General features: G+C 40.7%; 1 protein-coding gene and 1 long non-coding RNA gene across 50 annotated transcripts in view; one reads left to right on the forward strand and one right to left on the reverse strand.

The window, feature by feature from the left end:
- The window catches only part of TCAIM (T cell activation inhibitor, mitochondrial), a 55,670-nt gene that overhangs the window by 2,405 nt on the left and 36,097 nt on the right, over positions 1 to 17,168 (forward strand). For 38 of the 49 annotated variants that reach the window (XR_014822885.1, XR_014822896.1, XR_014822891.1 and 35 more), the window contains one exon: positions 14,311 to 14,383. The exons of the other annotated variants lie outside the window; for them this stretch is intronic. Coding sequence is in view for 8 of the 38 variants with exons in the window: in XM_084987993.1 (XP_084844119.1) it covers positions 14,355 to 14,383 (29 nt within the window). In the remaining 30 variants the exon portion in view is untranslated. The remainder of the gene's footprint in view (positions 1 to 14,310; positions 14,384 to 17,168) is intronic. 49 annotated transcript variants of the gene reach the window in all.
- Positions 247 to 4,184, reverse strand: LOC146397284 (uncharacterized). Its single transcript, XR_014822936.1, has 2 exons — positions 1,117 to 4,184; positions 247 to 1,071 (listed from the first exon to the last, which is right to left on the reverse strand). It is a non-coding gene; the product is annotated as an uncharacterized LOC146397284 (long non-coding RNA).

Raw genomic sequence — 17,168 nt, forward strand, 5'->3', positions numbered from 1 at the left:
AAATGTGATACTTGGCCTTGCAAAGATGAGGACTCACCCAAAATCTATGCCACATGAAAAGGCAAGCAGCTGTGCCTGCCAAACTCTTGCCTGTATCCTTATTTTCACTTAGTTTTTTTGTTTTAATCTCAAGAAGTGAGTAAACTATACAGGAAGCAAAGAACCAGTTCAAGCAAAACTTAAAATCTTTTTTTTTTTTTTTTGTCTTTTTGCCATTTCTTGGGCCGCTCCCACAGCATATGGAGGTTCCCAGGCTAGGGGTCAAATCAGAGCTGTTGCCACTGGCCTACGCCACAGCCACACCAGATCCGAGCCACGTCTGCGACCTACACCACAGCTCAGGGCAACGCCAGATCCTTAACCCACTGAGCAAGGCCAGGGATCGAACCCACAACCTTATGGTTCCTAGTCAGATTCATTAACCACTGAGCCACGACGGAAACTCCAAAATCTTCATTTGATTTTTAGCATACAATTGAATATCTAAAGATCTCTCTTGGGAGTTGATGTTGTGGCTCAGTGGGTTAAGAACCCAACTAGTATCCATAAGGATTCAGGTTTGATACCTGGCCTTGATCAGTGGGTTAAAGAGTCTGGGATTGCCGTGAGCTGCAGTGTAGGTAACATGTGGCTCCGATCTGGTGTGGCTTTGGTATAAGTCAGCAGCTCCAGCTTGGATTCAACCCATAGCCTCGGATCTGCCATATGCCTCAGGTATAATTAAAAAAAAAGCTCTCCCCAAAATTGTATTGAACAAGGAAATGTAAAGAATTTTAAGTTTCCTGACACCTCAGTCCTGTAAGGTTATAGAATTAGGATTCTTTAAACCAGTGGTTCTCAAACTTGAATTTTGAGAACCCAGTGCCCTACAAGGATGGTTCCTGTTTGTCTTCTCTTTCTACCCTTCTTAGCCCTCCTATCTTTCCCAAAACTGATCTGTCACTTAGTTGTTAGAGCTCCCTCTTAAGGGAGAGCTTATGGGAAATAATTTATCCCATTAATTTGAATAGGAAACGATCATCTTAGAACAATAAGTTCATTGAATGTGTATGAGAATTATTAAGTGAATAGCTTTTTTTTTTTTTTTTTTTTTTTTTTTTTTTTTGGCAGCCACACCTGCGGTATATGGAAATTCCTGGGCTGGGGTCAAATCAGAGCTGCAGCTGCCAGTTCCTTAACCCACTGATTGAGGTCAGGGATCAAACCCACATCCTCTTGGACACTGTTGGTTCTTAACCTGCTGAGCCACAATGGGATTTTTTTTTTTTTTTTTTTTTTGTCTTTTTGCTATTTCTTGGGCCGCTTCCGCGGCATATGGAGATTCCCAGGCTAGGGGTCCAATCAGAGCTGTAGCCACCGGCCTACACTAGAGCCACAGCAATGAGGGATCCGAGCCGCATCTGCAACCTACACCACAGCTCAAGGCAACGCCGGATCCATAACCCACTGAGCAAGGGCAGGGATCCAACCCGCAACCTCATGGTTCCTAGTCGGATTCGTTAACCACTGCACCACGACGGGAACTCCAGAGAAACACTGTCTTAAAAGGAATATTAATTTGTGAAAAAAGGCAGTTCCCACAGCACCATATACTTTATTATGCCCTCTTCAGTTCTTTTACATTTTGAAGAGAGGAGCGCTACTCAAACTTACGTTTTTATCACTAAGTAAGTGCGGACTTTCTTTGTCTTTCGGTAATAAACGTAAACAGCCATGTTTGTTTGCATAGATTGATATTACCCCTAAAGTTGGTGAAATTAAATCGTTCATTTGTACTTTCTGACCTGTATGTCGTCTTGCACTGTATTATTAAATTTATTAAGCATTGACCCCTTATTGCAATAATTCTGAAATTTCCAATTACAAAATTTTCTTACAGGGAAAATGTTTGCATTTAACTGTGTGTTCTCTATGTAGGTAAGCCCTTATTAGGAAGGAGAAAAAGGAATTCTGCAGTTTTTTTTACATTCTAAGTTATGTCATAGTAATAGTTGCCATTTTTATGAGTTTTCTGTTTGCCAGATGTTGCTAAGTCCCTTAAGTTTCACAAAAGTCCTTTAGTAGCTCCTACTTTCATACTGTTGTACTCCTAAAAACATGTACAAAAGTCAGATACCGGATTCCATATCCTGAGAGCTGAAAAAATAATGATGATGTTCTAGATTGTTCCACTTATTTTCAAAATAGTCTTTAATGAATATTTTCAGCGTTTTAAATTTGTCTTTCAGCATTTTTTCTTAAATACACAGCCCCAATTACTTTAGTGAGCATTGGGTAAAGGCCAACAATGCTACATATATGTATTGTTTCATTTGTATTAAATTTGCTAGTCCTTATTGCTAGTATTAGAATTGGAATTTTTCCATTTTTATACAATAAAAACAACTTTTAATAAAATATTCAGTAACCGAATAGACTTTTTAAAGGAAGTATGGTTGATTTGCAATGTTGTATTAGTTTCAGGTGTACAGCAGAGTGATTCAGTTATACATATACATATATTCTTTTTCAGATTTTTTCCACTATAGGTTATTACAAGATACTGAATACAGTTCCCTGTGTTGTACAGTAAGACCTTGTTGTTTATATATAGTAGTGTGTTAATCCCAAACTCCAAATGTTTCCCTCTCTATCCCTTTCCCCTTTGTTAACCATAAGTTTGTTTTCTGTCCGTTAAGTCTGCTTCTGTTCTGTAAATAAGTTCATTTGTATACTTTTTTTAGATTCTACATGTAGGCCATATCATATAGTATTTGTCTTTCTCTGTGAGTAGACATTTCTAACTAAACTACTCCTGTCCAGCAGGCAGTAGTATCCTGTTAGCTCAAATGATTCTCTCAGTTAACAAGATATTTAATGTATGTTAAATTAATTAAAGGGCACTTTAGGGTGACAGTACATATTTTATAGGTGTTTCTGATATGACATCTACAAATTCCTGGAAATGTTAACATTCCTGCAAGGTAATACACTAACCAAGGTTCATGGGGAAAAAATACATGCCATTCAAAATAAGACATGAAAATCTCTAGCTTTTTCACCTGCATCAGCAGCTTCCCAGATTGCCTGATGGAAAATGCAAAGGCACTTGAAACCAGTAACCATATGCTTCTTAAACCAAAGGAAGATTTTCAGGTGGTTTGTTTTTGCTTTTTTTTTTTTTTTAAGGGCCACACCTGCAGCATATGGAGGTTCTCAGGCTAGAGGGTCTAATGGGAAGCTACAACTGCCAGCCTAGGCCACAGCAACACAGGATCCAAGCCACGTCTGCGACCTACACCACAGCTCACAGCAATGCCAGATCCTTAACGCACTGAGCAAGGCCAGGGATTGAACCTGCAACCTCATTGTTCCTAGTCGGATTCATTTCTGCTGCGCCATGATGGGAACTCCCAGGTGGTTTGTTCTTGTGTTTTGTTTTGTTTTTTAAAGGGTTTTACGTATAGCTGAAGGCTTCATAATTGTAGAAAGCCAACCTCGGATCATTTCAGATCATTAACTCCTGCAGAAACAAATGTATATAACACATCTCTTCCCCTCTTGTTGAACTGCACATAAACTAAGCTCTTAAATTCACATTAAAGTAACTTTTTGTAGCAAAACAGACTGCCATTGGACCATCTCTCTTATTTCCTAGATGAGGAAACAGACTCAGGAAAGAGAAACAACTTACCCTTGCTCACACAGCTTGTTAATGATGGGGTCAAGATTTGAGTACAGATCTCCGAGACTCCAACAAACCCCTAACCATTGTTCAGACTGCCTTCTCTGATGGTGTCATGGTAACTGGAATTGGCCTAGATTGGCGCCATCCAATAGAAGTACAACATGAGCCACAGAAGTAATTTAAATTTTCTGAATAGTAAATTACAGAAGAGAGTTAAAACAAGGTTGTGTTTTGCTTTTTAAAAAGCAAGAAGAGGAGTTCCCATTGTGGCAAAGTGGAAATGAATCCAACTGGGAACCATGAGGTTTTGGGTTCGATCCCTGCCCTTGCTCAGTGGGTTAAGGATCCGGTGTTGCTGAGAGCTATGGTGTAAGTCGCAGACTCAGCTTGGATCTATTGTTACTGTTGTTGTGGCGTAAGCCGGCAGCTGTAGCTCTAATTCGATCCCAAGCCTGGGAACCTCCATGTGATGTGGGTGGGGCCCTAAAAAGAAAAAAGAAAAAAAGGCAAGAAAAAACAGGTGGAATTAATTTTAATAAGCTTCATTGATATTTAATCAGTATAAAAAATTATTAATGGAATACGTTGCATTCTTTCTTCGTACTAGATCTTTAAAATCCAGTGGGTACTTTACACTTAAAACCCTTCCCAATTCATAGTAGCCATATGTGCTGGTAGCTACTTTATTAGACAACCCAAGCTTAGATTCTAATTCTCTTACTCTACTGCACTATGAACCTTTTTGGAAATTAGTCGACTCACCAAAAAAGCAGACAGAAACACTTAACTTTTAACCTGTACTAGGCTGATTTTTTTTTTCTTTCTAAATGCAGAAAGCATGATTTAATGTTCAGACTTACATTCCAGACCATTTTATTTTCCTTGGGAGAATTTCTTGTTGCACTTAATAATTTTCTGGACAACTGAAGACCATACATTTAAGTATAGAAACTTTGTCTTTTTTTTTTTTTTGGCTTTGATTATCTTTGCCAGAAACACTTCTAAAACATGCTCCATAATTCTCTGCACAACATACTTCATGCTCCAAGTTCGGAAGTCATTAAGGATACATTTCCTGATTTTTTTTGTCTCTTTAATGCTAATATTTATTTATTTGCTGTTTTTCATTAGATGCACATGGGCTCAATGGAAATATCTGAAAGCTAGAAGCCATTGGTTTTTATTCTTTTTTTATAATGATTTTTTTTCCATTATAGCTGGTTTACAGCGTTCTGTCAACTTTCTCCTATGTGATGGAGCATGATAATGTGAGAAAAAAATGTACACATGTATGTGTAACTGAGTCACCTTGCTGTACAGTAGAAAATTGACAGAACATTCCCTGATTTTTGCAACTTTGCTGTGAGTGACTCTTTGGAGACTAATTCTGAAGTAACTCTTAAGACAAATCCTACTCCTACATGTCAAGATATGTAAACTCCTAAACAGTGTAATTTGGCTACCTGCCTCGAAAATTCTTTGTGAATCAAATGGGAGGCAGCCTGCGTTTTCTAAGTTAATTTCGAAATGTTTTACTGTCTTTTTAGTATGCTTTAACTTTCAAACTTCAAAATGACCCTTTTATTTCAAATCATGGATCATGACAGTTTCTTTTCACTGTTGTGTTTTGATGTCTCCTTTTGGAAAATGTGGAATAGAGCTTGACTTTTGGATCACCTACATTGCTGCTCTCAGATGGAGACATTGTGATTTCATGAACTTCTAAATGTTGCTGCAACAGACCATTAAAACAGGTTGTGTTGTTGTTGCAATGGTAGGTTTAAGTGCTTTCAGTACTTCCGACTTTTCAAGGCTTCATGGAGGATCATTTTATGCTGAGAAAAGAATGTTGGTTAGAGCTTTATGCTTAGCTGCGTATTACTTTCATCTATTTCCCATTCCTATTACTGGGTGATCATATGCCTCTTGAGTATTAGTCCTCATTTCCTGTCCACAGTTTTAGCTCACTAGCATCTTTGCAGTTAAGTGGCACAGCTTTCCTTATTATAAAAAATGAAATATTATTATGTATGAGCAGGAAGAGCTGCTTTCTTTTGGAGCTAGTTTGGGATTACAGTCCAGGACTGTTGTTGGGCAGATTTCCCGGGGGTGGGGGTCCATCTGAAATAATGAATGAACAACAGTCATTCCTCCTATATTTGTTTTCATCATTAACTGCTAGAGGCATTGAATTTTTTTTGTTTTTTGTCTTTTTAGGGCCACATCCATGGCATATGAAGGTTCCTGGGCTAATGGTCGAATAACTGCAGCCGCCAGCCTACACCATGGCCACAGCAACATGGGACCCAAGCTTACTCTGCCCCCTGCAACACACAGTTCATGGCAATGTCGGATCCTTAACCCACTGAGTGAGGCCAGGGATCGAACCTGTGCCCTCATGGATCCTAGTCAGATTTGTTACCACTGAGCCACAACGGGAACTCCTAGAACCATTGATTTTAATTTTTAAGTACACCCTTCATGTGTTTGGTGTAAATAAACTAGGAAATAAAAAATAGTAAAGGCCTTCTATCCTACCACCTAGAGAGAGCCAATTCTGGCTTGGATATGTATATTCTTCTGGTCTCTTCGCAAGCTTTGAGACTGGTACCTGTGATTTCAGAGATAACGGCTAGAAGCGAGATCTTAATTTTCTGCTCAGAAATTGAACCTGGGCAGCCGGGGTAAAAACTAGAAATCCTAGCCAGAGGTGAAAAGCAAAATTGCCTTGATTCTTCCCCATGTTGAAAGCAAGAATGTTTTAAGGAGGCAAAGACTGTAAAAACAAGTACAAAGTTTACTGTCGGAAACACAGGACAACATGTGGGAGAGCACACAGAGGTAGTCTATTTATCTAAGGCAGAAGCAAAGCAATAATACCACCCAAAGGAGGAATGAGGGTGCTGGCATCCCCCTCAGTGAGGAGCGTGCCAGAGAAGTGATTTAAATCACATATATAGGACAGTTCTTTTGGGTCTTTGTCTTCCTTTGGCCAATTATTTTATTTCTCACACCTGATGGGACCCAGCCCCAGCCCCCATGCATCTTTTGGCCAAGATGGATTCCAGAGCAAAGGGTTATGGCACAGTTATCAGAACTTATGGGGGCCTGCCCCCCCCTTCCCTTTTTGACCCCAGGAGTCTTTCTGCACATGTGTAGTTGACTGTAAGAGTGATTGATGTGGTCATCTTTTTCTATTCCCACAGAGCTCAGCTCCTGCCATTAACTTTCTCCTTGAGGTGTCAAAGAGAAGCAAGGTGTAATTTACTCAGCCTAACAAGTCCCAGCTGTTCTCAGCCCAGGGGCTCACCTACATCCTACCTCACCTGTCCTGTTTTAACTAAGCCTAGATTGTTTAGGTGCTTTGTGATTACGCTTGGTGAGAATTCAGTCCATTATAGACAGCACTGAAACTTTAGTAAAAATGGTTCTTTCTTCCTCATTGTAACACCATTTAATCTCAGAAGTCTTACAAATGGTTGGAGAAATTCTGGTTTCTATGTTTGTCTCAAACAGAATAGGATAGTGAATGGCTACATAAAAATCACCTTTTTAAACATTTAAAAGAATAGCTATAAAAACAAATTTCTATATGACATGACTGTACCAGTCAACTGGAAAATGAATGGAAGCATCCATTGTTGTTGGAAAATGCATTTTTCTAAAAGGTAATTTGATTTGTCTTTAAAATACATCTTCCTATCATTCTCTTAATGGTAGTTATCCTTCATTACATTACCCTTGGTTCAAATGTATTAACTACATTATGAAAATAATTTTTAATGCTTAAGATTTGATAGACTAGAACATGAGCCACGGGGTGATTTGTTTTGAGAGAATGCATGCACTGCTTCATAGGGCTTTGAGAATGGAATCATGGAGAAAGCTCAGAGCTTCATAAGCAGAGGAAGTAAGGATTTCCTCTCTGGTGATTATCATGTGAATAATATGGCATTTCAAAACTTTTGTAAGAGGTTGCTTTGAAAATTAACCCATCAATCACATCATTTGCAAATATATTCTCCCAGACCGTCAGGTTTTGTTTTGTTTTTTTTGGGGGGGGGGTTTGTTTGTTTGTTTTTGTTTCCTTTGCTCTGCAAAACCTTTTAAGTTTACTAGATAAAATTTGTCTGTTTTTGCTTTTATTTCTTATGTCTTGGGAGACTGAACTAAGAAAATGCTGCTACATTTATGTTGGAAAAGTTTTGCCCATGTTCTCTTCCAGGGGTTTTTTGGTGTTATGTCATATATCTAGATCTTTCAGTCATTTTGAGTTGATTTTTGAACATGGTGTAAGGAATGTTCTAACTTCATTGACTTCATTGAAGCTTTCCCAACACCACCTGCTGAAGAGACAGACGGTTTTCTCTACACTGGGCTCCTCCATCCAAACGTCACTGGTCCTAGGTGTGCGGGTTTCTTTCTGGGCTCTGTCTTCTGTCCCAGTGACCCAAGAGTCTGTTTCAGTGTCAAGGCCAGGCTGTTGTGATGACTGTAGCTTGGTGGTCTTGTCTGAAGCTGGGCAGCTCATGCCCAGCCCTGGGGTAGATTCTGTCTCTCGCCTGGGCCTAGGCTGGGGAAGAGATGGAACTGGTTGGCTGAGCTGAGAACCACTGGCCTGGAGACTTTTTCCCAGCTTGGCCTCACAGCCAAACCACCAGGGGGCACCACCCACGGGCTCTGATTGAGCAAGTGGGGAGGGACAGGGGACCAAGCATTCACATTGTTAACAGATTGTATCTGTGTGTGTATGTGTAGAGAGAGGGGGTAACACCAGCTGTTATACTCTAGGAGCCAGGCCCCTTACTCAGCATTTCCCAGTGTGTGCCTGGAGGCAGTAGTGTTTGACCTCACGCTGTGGGTTTTCGAGGATCTTAAGAATTTTGGGACAGGAGTTCCTGTCATGGCTCAAGTGGCTTAAAGATCTGGCATGGCTGTGGGTGTGGTGTAGGCTGGCACCTGTAGCTCCAATTAGACCCCTAGCCTGGGAACGTTCATATGCCGCTGTGCAGCCTTTAAAAAGCAAAAAAAAAAAAAAGAAAGAAAAAAAGATTTTTAGAACAGAACAAGTTAAATGGGGCCCGAATTTCTTTCCTGTGGGACTTCTCAGAGCCACAGTGACAGCTGTGACAAAGAGGGGCCGAGGGGCATTTGCAAAACTTTGGTGGTCAAGGAAGACCTTTGGCTCCTTCCAGTGCCCCTGCCACGGGGCTGCCAACACCCACCCCCACTCCCAGAAATCAAGGTCATGTGGACTTGGAGAGCGAAGGCTTTCCTGGGATGGGGCAAGTACAGTGCCAAAGCCAGAAGGTCCTGGGGAAACTGGGACCAGTTGGCCACCTAGGAAATGCCTATGTAGGGGCACCTCCGATCGTGGGTGTTTAAGGCGAAATAGAGGAGCAGACCCCAGGGCTCACTGGAGGCGCCAGAGCAGGGGCTCACATCTAGCCAAAGAGGGTGGGAATAAGAGGCGGGCTTTGAAGTGAGACACAAGGTGCCTTGGGTGTGTTTGAAGCAGCCTCATCCTGGAGCCGGTTGCTCAGGGCACAGCGCCGCCTGCTGGCCACACAAAAGCAGCTCCACACTCCCTTTTCTCTCCAGCCTGCTCCTCCCACCGTGGGGTGGAGTTAGCTGGGTGCTCAGGCGCTATAAAAGGGACTGAAGAATGGCAACACTCTGCTACCTATAGTTTCGAGGATCCCAGGTCTTGACATGCACATGAGTCTTTGTGGTCTAGGGCCTAGGGTCCCGCTAGGTCAGCAGCACCGGGGTGGGGGAGGGGCAGGAGGTGATGGACACCCCGCAGGTCCAGGAGAGCCAGGGCCCTGTGGCTGCTGCTCTGCCAGTCTCACCACAGCCAGGCGGCCGCCCCTCCACCCTGGGTGCCTCTCCCACCATGGAGAGCAGTTTCAAAAGCCCTAGACTGCAGGTCTAGGGTATCCATCTGGCTTCTGCAGCTTCAATCCCTTCCCTTGTGAAATGCCAGATGGCTGTGTCAGCCTTTTCCCAAGTGCTGAAGATGCTTTCCGTACTTATTTGTGTGTGTGTAAGGGCACAGGCACCAGAAGAAAAAAAGGATCAGCCTATCAAATCCATGGTCAAACAGATACTGTTGTGTTATTGCTGAATTTAGGTAAAGGAGTGTATTTTTTCAGCTAGAGTAGTTTTGTTTTGTTTTTTTAATTGAAGTATAGTTGGTTTACAATGTCAGGTTAGTTTCAGAGGTACAATACAGTGACTCAGTTGTTTGTGTGTGTGCATGTGTGTATGTATATCTCTATTCTCTCTCTCTCTTTTTCGAGGCATATGGAGTTCCCAGGCCATGGAGCAGATTTAAGCCACAGCTGCGGCAACACCAGATTCTTAACCCACTGTGTCAGGCCAGGGATCGAACCTGCCTCCTAGTGCTCCCAAGAGGCCAACGAACCCCTTATGGCCACAGGAGGAATTCCTATATATTCTCTTTTAGATTTGTTTCCTTATAGGTTCTTAGAAAATATTGAGGAGTTCCCGTCGTGGCGCAGTGGTTAACGAATCCGACTAGGAACCATGAGGTTGCGGGTTCGGTCCCTGCCCTTGCTCAGTGGGTTAACGATCCAGCGTTGCCGTGAGCTGTGGTGTAGGTTGCAGATTCGGCTCGGATCCTGTGTTGCTGTTGCTCTGGCGGAGGCCAGTGGCTACAGCTTCGATTCGACCCCTAGCCTGGGAACCTCCATATGCCGCGGGAGAGGCCCCAAAAAAGCCAAAAAAAAAAAAAAAAAAAAAATTGAGGTCCTGTTGGTTATCTTTTTTGTATGTAGTGGTGTGTATGTGTTAATCCCAACCTCCAAATTTATCCCTTTCTTCCCCTTTCTCCTTTGGTATCCATATGTTTGTTTTCCATCTGTGAGTCTGTTTCTGTTTGGTAAATAAGTTCATATGTATCCTATTTTAGATTCCAGATATAAGTGATATCATATAATACTTGTGTTTCCCTGACTTACTTCATTGAATATGATGATCACCAGGTCCATCCCCGTTGCTGCAAATGGCATTATTTCATTCTTTTTATAGCCAAGTAATGGTCCATTGTGTATATGTACCACATCTTCTTTATCCATTCATCTGTTGATGAACATTTAGGTTGCTTCCATGTACTGGGTGTTGTAAATGCTGCTTTGAACATAAAGGTACAAATGTCTTTTCGAATTAGAGCTTTAATTATTTCCAGATATATGCTCAAGAGTGGGATTGCTGGATTATATGGCAACTCCAGTTTTAGTTTTTTGAGGAACCTCCATACTGTTCTCCATAGTGACCATACCAATTTACATTCCCACCGACAGTGTAGGAGGGTTCCCTTTTCTGCACACCCTCTCCAGCGTTTATTGCTTGTAGACATTTTGAGGATGGCCATTGTGACCAGTGTGAAGTGCTACCTCATTGTAGTTTCACTTTGCATTTCTCTCATAGTTAGATATGATGAGCATCTTTTCATGTGCTTTTTGGCCATCTTTATTACTTCTTTGGAGAAATGTCTATTTAAATCTGTTATTTTTTAATTTGATACACACACACACACACACACACACACACACGGCTGCATTAGATGTTTGTATATTTTGGAAATTAACCCCTTGTTGGTTGCTTTATTTGCAAAAAAATTTCTCCCATTCTATGTGTTGTCTTTCCATTTCATTTATGATTTCCTTTGCTGTGCAGAAACTTTAAAGTTTAATTGGGTCCCATTTGTTTATTTTTGTTTTTATTTTCATTATTCTAGGAGGTGGACCTAAAAATGTACTGCTACAATTTATGTCAAAGTTGCTCTACCTATGTTTTTCTCTAGGATTTATATAGTACCTGGCCTTATGTTTAATTATTTGATCCATTTTGAAGTTTTTTTGTGTGTGGGCTCAGAGAATGTTCTATTTTACATATAGCTGTCCAGGTTTTCCAGCACCACTTATGTAGGAAGTAGTCTCTTTTCTGTTGTATATTCTTGCCTCCTTAGTCACAGATTAATTGACCATAGGTACGTGGGTTTATTTCTGGGCTTTCTTTCCTGTTCCACTGATGTGTATTTCTGTTTGCAACCAGTGCCATACTGTTTTGGTGACGGTAGCTTTGTAGTATAGTCTGAAGTCAGGAGGCCTGATTCCTTGTTTTTCTTTCTCAATATGGCTTTGGCTCTTGAGGGTCATTTGTGTTTCCATAAAAATTTTGAATTTTTTTTTGTTCAAGTTTTGTAAAAAAAAAAAAATGCCATTGGTAATTTTATAGGGATTGCGTTGTATGTGTAGATTGCCTTGGATAGTATAGCCATTTTGAGAATATTGATTCTTCCAGTCCAAGAACATGGTATATCTTTCCATCTGTTTGTGTTGTCTTTGATTTCTTTCATCAGCATCTTACAGCTTTCAGAATACAGGTCTTTTGCCTCCCTTGGTAGTTTTAGGCTTTTTTTAGAGAAGTTTTAGGTTCATAGCAAAACTGACAGAGTTCCCACATGCCCCCTCCCTGCCACACCTGAGATGTACATGTGTTACAACTGATGACAGTACATCAGCACATCATTATCACCCAAAGACCATAGTTCACATTAGGGTTAACTCTTGGCGTTGTCCATTCCTTGAGTTTTGGACAAATGTATAATCTTACGTATCTACTATTGGAGTATTATTATACAAAGTAGTTTCATTGCCCTAAAAAGTCTCTGTGCTCCAACTATTCATTCCTCCCTCCCAACCTTTCCAGCCACTGATCTTTTCATTATCACCATAGTTTTGCTGTTTCCAGAATGTCATATATGTAATTGGAATCATAAGAGTATTGGCTTCTTTCACTTATTAATATGCATTTAAATTTCCTCCATGGTTTTTTGTGGCTTGATGGCTCATTTCTTTTTAGCACTGAATAATATTCAATTTGCTGACTGTACTACAGTTTATCCCTGCACCTACTGAAGGATATCTTGGTTGCTTCCAAGTTTTGGCAATTATGACTAAAGCTGCAGTCATCACCTGTGTGTAGGTTTGTGTGTACACCTAGGTTTTCAGTTCATTTGGATAAATACAAAGGAGTGTGCTTGCTGAATCGTATGGTAAAAGTGTGTGTTTAGTTTTTTAAGAAGGTCTGGAACTGTCCAAAGTGGCTATACCATTTTGTATTCTCATCAGCAATGAGTGAGAGTTCCTTTTGCTCTACATCATCAGTAGCGTTTGGTATTGTCAGTGTTTTTTGTTTTTTTTTTAATTATGGCTGCTCTAATAAGTATGTTACAGTACCTCAGTGTTGTTTTAATTTGCATTTACTGGATGACATAAGATATGGAGTGTATTTTCATATGCTTATTTGCCTTTTTTTTTTTTCTTTTTATGGCCGCACTTTTGGCATAAGGAAGTTCCTGGGCTAGCTGTCAAATCAGAGCTGAAGCTGAGGCCTCGCCACAGCCATAGCAATGCTGCGTCTGAGCCACTTTTGTGACCTACGTGACCGCTTGTGGTAAGGCTGGATCCTTAGCCCACTGAGCAAGGCCAGAGATCAAACCCATATCCTCACAGAGACTGTATCAGGTTCTTAGCCCACTAAGCCACAATGGAAACTCCTCTTTTTAAATTTTTATCTTCTTTCATGAGGTAGTGTCTGTTCAGGTTTTTGGCTTGTTTTTTAATCAGGTTGTCCATTTTCTCATTGTTGAGTTTTGAAGAGTTTGTGTATTTTGGATAGCAGTCCTTTGTTAGATATGTATATCTTTTGCAAATATCTTCTCCCAGACTATGGCTTGTCCTCTTGTTACCTCTACATTGTCTTTCACAGAGCAGGAATTTTTAATTTTAATGAAATTCAGCTTATTAGTTCTTTCCTTGATGGATCCTACCTTTGGTTGGTATTGTACCTAAAAAGTAATTGACATACCTAAGCTCATCTAGGTTTTCTCCTAGGTACTCTTCTAGGAATTTTGTAGTTTTGTGTTGTACATTTAGGTCTTAGATCTGTTTTGACTTAAGTTTTGTGAAGGGTGTAAAAACAAGTGTGTGACTTGATTGTTTTTGCATGTAGATGTCCAATCATTCCAGCACCATTGGTTGAAAGATTATTATTACTCCACAGTATTGACTTGCTCTTTTGTCAAAGGTCAGTTAGCTGTATTTTTGCAGGTCTGTTTCTGGGCTATTTTGTTCCATGGTTCTTTTTTTTTTTTTTTCACCAGTCCCACATTTTCTTGATTACTGTAGCTTTATAGTAAGTCTTGAAATTGAGTAAGATCAGTCCTCCAACTTTATTCTTCTTCAATATTGAGTTGGCTGTTCTGAATCTTTTTCCTCTACATAGAAACTTTAGAATGAGTTTGTTGACATCCATAAAATAACTTGCTGGGATTTAGGTTGGGATTGCATTGACTCTGTAGGTCAAGTTGGAAAGAACTGACGTCTTGACAATATTGAGTCTTCCTGTCCATCCACGTGGACTATCTCTCCATTTATTTACTTCTTTGTTTTCTTTCATCAGAGTTTTGTAGTTTTCCTCTTACAGATCTTGGACATATTTTGTTGGATTTATAACTTAAGTATTTCATTTTGGGGGGTGCTAACGTAAATGGTAATGTGTTTTTAATTTCAAATTCCACTTGTTCACTACTGGTATCTGCTTAACTTTTTAAGCAATTAATGGATGCCTGGAAGTTGACCTACATATATATCCAGAAATGTTTTGCCACCTGAGACCTATGAGGAGGTAAGCTTTGTGGTTCAATCTGTAATTAGTACGGAAGGGTGGGGAGTTGGGAGAGGAAGTGGAGGGCGTAGAATCTGTCAGGCATTTAACTTATTTCAATTTATTGTAATTTACCAAATTTAAATATTTTGTGCTTATTATGGTGGAGGGTAGGAATTAAAAAAGAAAAAGAAAATTCACATGAATATCCAGCTCTTTATCCCAAGAGTTTTTCCAGAGTAGAAAGTGAAAAGAATACCACCTTTCAAAATAGTTTAGTGTGAAAAATTTGAGGGGAAAAAAGATAAAGTTTGTCTTTATCATGTTGCCCTCAATTCTATTGCTGTCATATAGGAAGCCACTTTACATTTAATTTGTAAAGTTATTTGACTATGATAGTTACTATTCATGTATGTTTAATCTAAATATACCTACTTCAAGAAAGGATTTAAGGAGTTCAGCAATAAAACTTAATCACCACAGTAATAGATACATATTAGGATGATTGAAATGGAAAGCAGTTGCCTTCTAAAGAAAGGAGATTGGGGAGTTCCAAGAACCCAACTAGGATCCATTAGAATGCGGGTTTGATCCCTGGCCTCACTCAGTGGGTTAAAGATCCGGTGTTGTCGTGAGCTGTGGTGTAGGTCACAATTGCAACTCGGATCTCGAGTTGCTGTGGCTGTGGTGTAGGCCGGCAGGTACAGCTCTGATTCGACCCCTAGCCTGGGAACTTCCGCATGCCACAGGTATGGCCCTAAAAAGCAAAACAAAACAAAACAAAATTAAAAAAAAAGAGAGAGAGAGAGAGATTGTTAAAAAGATGGAAGTGATTAAGCAGTCACTGGGGATTTCCCATTGTGGCTCAGTGGGTTAAGGATCCAGTGTGGCTGTGGCTGTGGCTGTGGCTGTGGCGTAGGCCAGCAGCTGCAGCTCCACTTTGACTCCTAGCCTGGGAACTCCCATATGCCACAGGTACAGCCATAAAAAGAAAAATAAATAAATAAATAAATAAGATAAGATAAAACAGTTACTCAAACATCAGATTTAGTTTTGGCTTCTTGGTAGCCAAGTCAGAAAAAAAGGTTAATAAGATGTTTATTGGGCTCAAAGTATATATCCAAAATAGAATTAGATCTGTCACATAAAAATGACAGGTGATGTTTTCATTTTCTAAAATGCATTTTCTATAATAGTACATTTAAATAACAGTTGTGTATGTCAATATCTCAGTAAATAGTCACTGTTAAAAGGAATGTCTTTAGGAGGAAGAGTTTTTCTACCCACTCAGTTTATGATGAGGACTATCAAAGGGAGACTTTCTCTGTTTGAATTTATAATTGTCAAAAAGAAGAAGAAAAGAGAGGGAAAAAACAAAGTGTGTGATACGGGACACTGCGCTAGAAAGTTGCTGGGCAGGCAGGTACTAGGATGTTGTTCATGTTGCAGTTCGGCTCTAGAAAGCCAGGCTAACGTGCTGTGTCCTCGTGCTGTGACCCAAAGAGAAGCCAGAGGAGACTTGGAGGGATGGGTTTTGTGAACATCTCCTGGGCCATTCCCTTCAGCAATGCCCCCCTCCTCACCGCCACACCACTGATGGAGTGAGTTTCGAGTCATGGTGTAAGAGACACATGCTTTTCCAGCTTTTTTGATCCCAGCCTTCAGAAAACTATATTTTAATCATAGCCCATAAAAATAAGAGTTTCCTAACAGTAGTTACCCTTGCCACACACAATATCCAGGAATATTTTTTGTTCTGGGAAATACTTTCTGGGTTGTTGTTTTTAAGTTGGTCACAGTTTACTACATTGATTTCACAATTAAGTTGATTCCATAGCCTGTTTGTGCAAATGTAGTTTTATTCAGCCCAGCCACACTCCTTTATTTCTTCCCTTTACAGCAGTGAAGTTGAACAGCTGCAACACAGGCCACATGGCCCAGAAAACCTAAACTATGTACTCTCTAACCCTTTAAAGAAAAGGTTTCCTGTTCTACTGATTCCTCTTTCAAAAATCTCATCCTTTTCTAACATCTTTTTATAAATCTAAATGTTTGTGTGTTTTTTTTTTTTCTTTTTAGGGCTACACCTGTGGCAGATGGGAGTTCCCAGGCTTGGGGTGGAATTGGAGCTGCAGCTGCTGTCCTACGCCATGGTCACAGCAACGCAGGATCCTTAACCCATTGAGTGAGGCCAGAGATCCAACCCACATCCTCATGGGTACTAGTTGGGTTCATAACCCACTGAGGCACAACAGGAACTCCCTTGTGTGCCAAATTTGCTCCATCTAAAGCAGCACAATATTGTTTTGGGTTGAGTTTTTCTTGATTTGTTTCCTTTCATTAAATACCTATTCTCCACTTATTTATCATACATTAGCTTCCTCTGGACTCTGGGCTATTCTGCCCCTCTGGTCCACCATGGGGTTTGCCTCGAGGCTGTCAGTGGGTGGGCAGAGCTAATACAAAGTCAGGCTCTTTCCAGCAGGACACAGGTGGGTGACTTTGGCTCAAGGACTGCCCCTCGGCAGGGCCGGACCCTTCGTGGGGCAGGGCCACAGCCCCACTCGCCCTCCCCAGTGCTCCTCCCTTGCCTTTCTCCTGCCGGTGTCAGGCCTGAACTGTGGTCTGAAAGCTCTCCCCACCTCCTTCTCCCTTTCCCATAATAATTCTCCTGACATCTAATTCCCTCTCAGCCTCTGCTTTTCAGCAGACCCAAACCAACTTACCTGACAACAATAAATACCTGCAAGCCTGTCTCCTGCCCTCCAGGATGCAGTGGTAGATGAGGAGGATGCATCTATATCCC

The sequence above is a fragment of the Sus scrofa genome, chromosome 13, assembly GCF_054392235.1.
Source record: "Sus scrofa isolate SSC_HxYL_T2T_F1_AM1 chromosome 13, Sscrofa_HxYL_maternal_Yorkshire_Landrace_v2.0, whole genome shotgun sequence".
NCBI classification, from domain to species: Eukaryota; Metazoa; Chordata; class Mammalia; order Artiodactyla; family Suidae; genus Sus; species Sus scrofa.